Source organism: Priapulus caudatus, unplaced genomic scaffold (genome assembly GCF_000485595.1).
Source record: "Priapulus caudatus unplaced genomic scaffold, Priapulus_caudatus-5.0.1 Scaffold1341, whole genome shotgun sequence".
Taxonomy (NCBI): Eukaryota; Metazoa; Priapulida; class Priapulimorpha; order Priapulimorphida; family Priapulidae; genus Priapulus; species Priapulus caudatus.
Window position 1 is genome coordinate 6,845 of NW_014578402.1, and position 2,034 is coordinate 8,878.

General features: G+C 41.7%; 1 protein-coding gene across 1 annotated transcript; it reads right to left on the reverse strand.

The window, feature by feature from the left end:
- Positions 1-101: 101 nt before the first annotated feature.
- Positions 102-702, reverse strand: LOC106816301 (uncharacterized protein K02A2.6-like; the record flags this gene model as incomplete). The annotated part of the gene is made up of 1 exon (XM_014820882.1): positions 102-702. A coding segment is annotated over exon 1 (601 nt), but the record flags the coding sequence as incomplete, so codon positions are not given.
- Between the last annotated feature and the right edge of the window lie 1,332 nt (positions 703-2,034).

Genomic DNA, 2,034 nt, shown 5'->3' on the forward strand with positions numbered 1-2,034 from the left:
TTGCATGTCCTCAGTAAGTGTTTTCTGTTTCTCCTGTAGAGTTCGTTGGGTGTTTGTACTACGTAGGACCTTGGCGCCGTGTGTTAACCTGTTGTACAAACAGCTGGTTCCCAAGTTTTCTGGGTCCTGCATGATCCTGACGGTATCACCAGTCTGTAGCTCTGGTAACGGTTTTGCATGCTTGTTATATAGGCGTGCCTGCTCATTCTGTCTCATTTTGAGCTGCTCACATGCATCCTTTGCAATTCTTGGCATCAGCGCTGTACTTTTTGCTGGTAATCTTGATCGAAGTGTTCTGCTCATCAGCAGTTGAGCGGGAGAGTAATTCATTCCCGCAATGGGTGCGTTTCGGTATTCGAGTAACGCGATGTATGGGTCACTCGCTTCCTCGGCTGACTTTCTAAGGATGTTCTTAACTGTTTGTGCAGCCCATTTACTAAGTCCGTTTGACTGGGGGTAGGTTGGGCTTGAGGTACATAGTTCAATGTCCCATTTCCTAGCAATGTCTTTGAGCTTACGGGAGCTAAACGGTTGATTGTCAGATACAATAGTTTCCGGTATCCCGTGCCTCGCGAGGATGGACCGGAGATACGTGATCACCTCACTCGCGGGTTTTCTCTCGAGTAGGCTGATTTCTGGGAACTTGGAGTAGTAGTCTACTACAACAAGATAGTCTTTTGCCCCATACTCAAACAAGTCCATACCGAGTTTTTTTCCACGGTCTGTCTTTTACATCATGTGGAATTAGCGGTTTCTTTTGCTGTCTCTTCTTGAAACGGTTGCACGTTTTGCATCTTGCTATGAAATCGTCGATTGCTAATGACATTCCAGGCCAGTAGATGATGTTACGCGCCCTGGCCTTGCATTAAATCTCGATCCCGAGGTGACACGAACGGGTTTTAACCAAAAAGGTCAGACCAAGTACAAATAAAGATATACTAGTACAAGAAAACATAACCTCGTAGCTTTTTGCTCACACGGAGAGATTATATTTAGGTCATCTGAATGATTTCGCGGGCCACGTACGTCAAGGGATGCTCTTGAAAATGGACTACACAAGGGCCGCATAACCTCCTGCGGGAAGGGTGGCAGGTGCCCCCAGAGTTAAGGGCAAAATAAAAAAATAAGCTAAGGTAATAAGTAACTGAGGTAAGCGAGGAAAACATATAGTGACATACCATAGAAGTAAGTAAGTAGGTAAGTAAGTAAAAACTTTATTTAACGACGGTAAAACATTAGGTACAGACACAATAAAATGGCGCGGACCTATCTTCCACATGGCCGTCTCACAGCAATACAACAGTTAAATATTAAATAAATACACACTCTTTGAAGTTATAATAGTTGTACCAATAATATTACAGTGTTGTCTTCAGAAATACCCTCATCTTCTGCTCTATGTGGCTGCTGAATATTTAAGTACTGTTTGTAAGAACACAACTCATATCAGAACGCTGCAGCTTGTTATCTCTACATGTGCACTTTCAATGCAAGCACCCAGTTTTGTTGCATTTACATGCAATGTATTTTTGCAGAGCATCAGGTTCAAAAGGAATGCTATTCCAAACGCGTTAGAGTAAGCCATTACGTATCTATGTCTCCCAAATTATACACTGTTTTGGAAGAAGGCATTGTATACTATCCATTTTAGGGACATTTAGAATTCACTGGCACTGCAGATCTCAACATGCATCTACTAGTCTCACTAACCGTAGGAAATGCCTTTCTCTAGCCCATCTAGAACAAACCACTCTGTCAGTCAACTACCAATTCTTTGATAACTAGAAGCAGAAATAGACACTATCATGTAATCTTAGCTTAATCTAATCTTTCATCTAATATGAATACAAATTCACATAAAGTTTCATTCAGTGGCTGTGTTATGTGACAGTTACACTAAGTTACAGTTGTAAACTAGCTTGTGATGAGCAACCGTTGAGCATATAGGAGCAGATTTTCTCGTCAACATCACATTGCTTACCAGAGCAATTAACATAGAATTCTGAAACTGGGCACTTTTGTAACATGTCATAA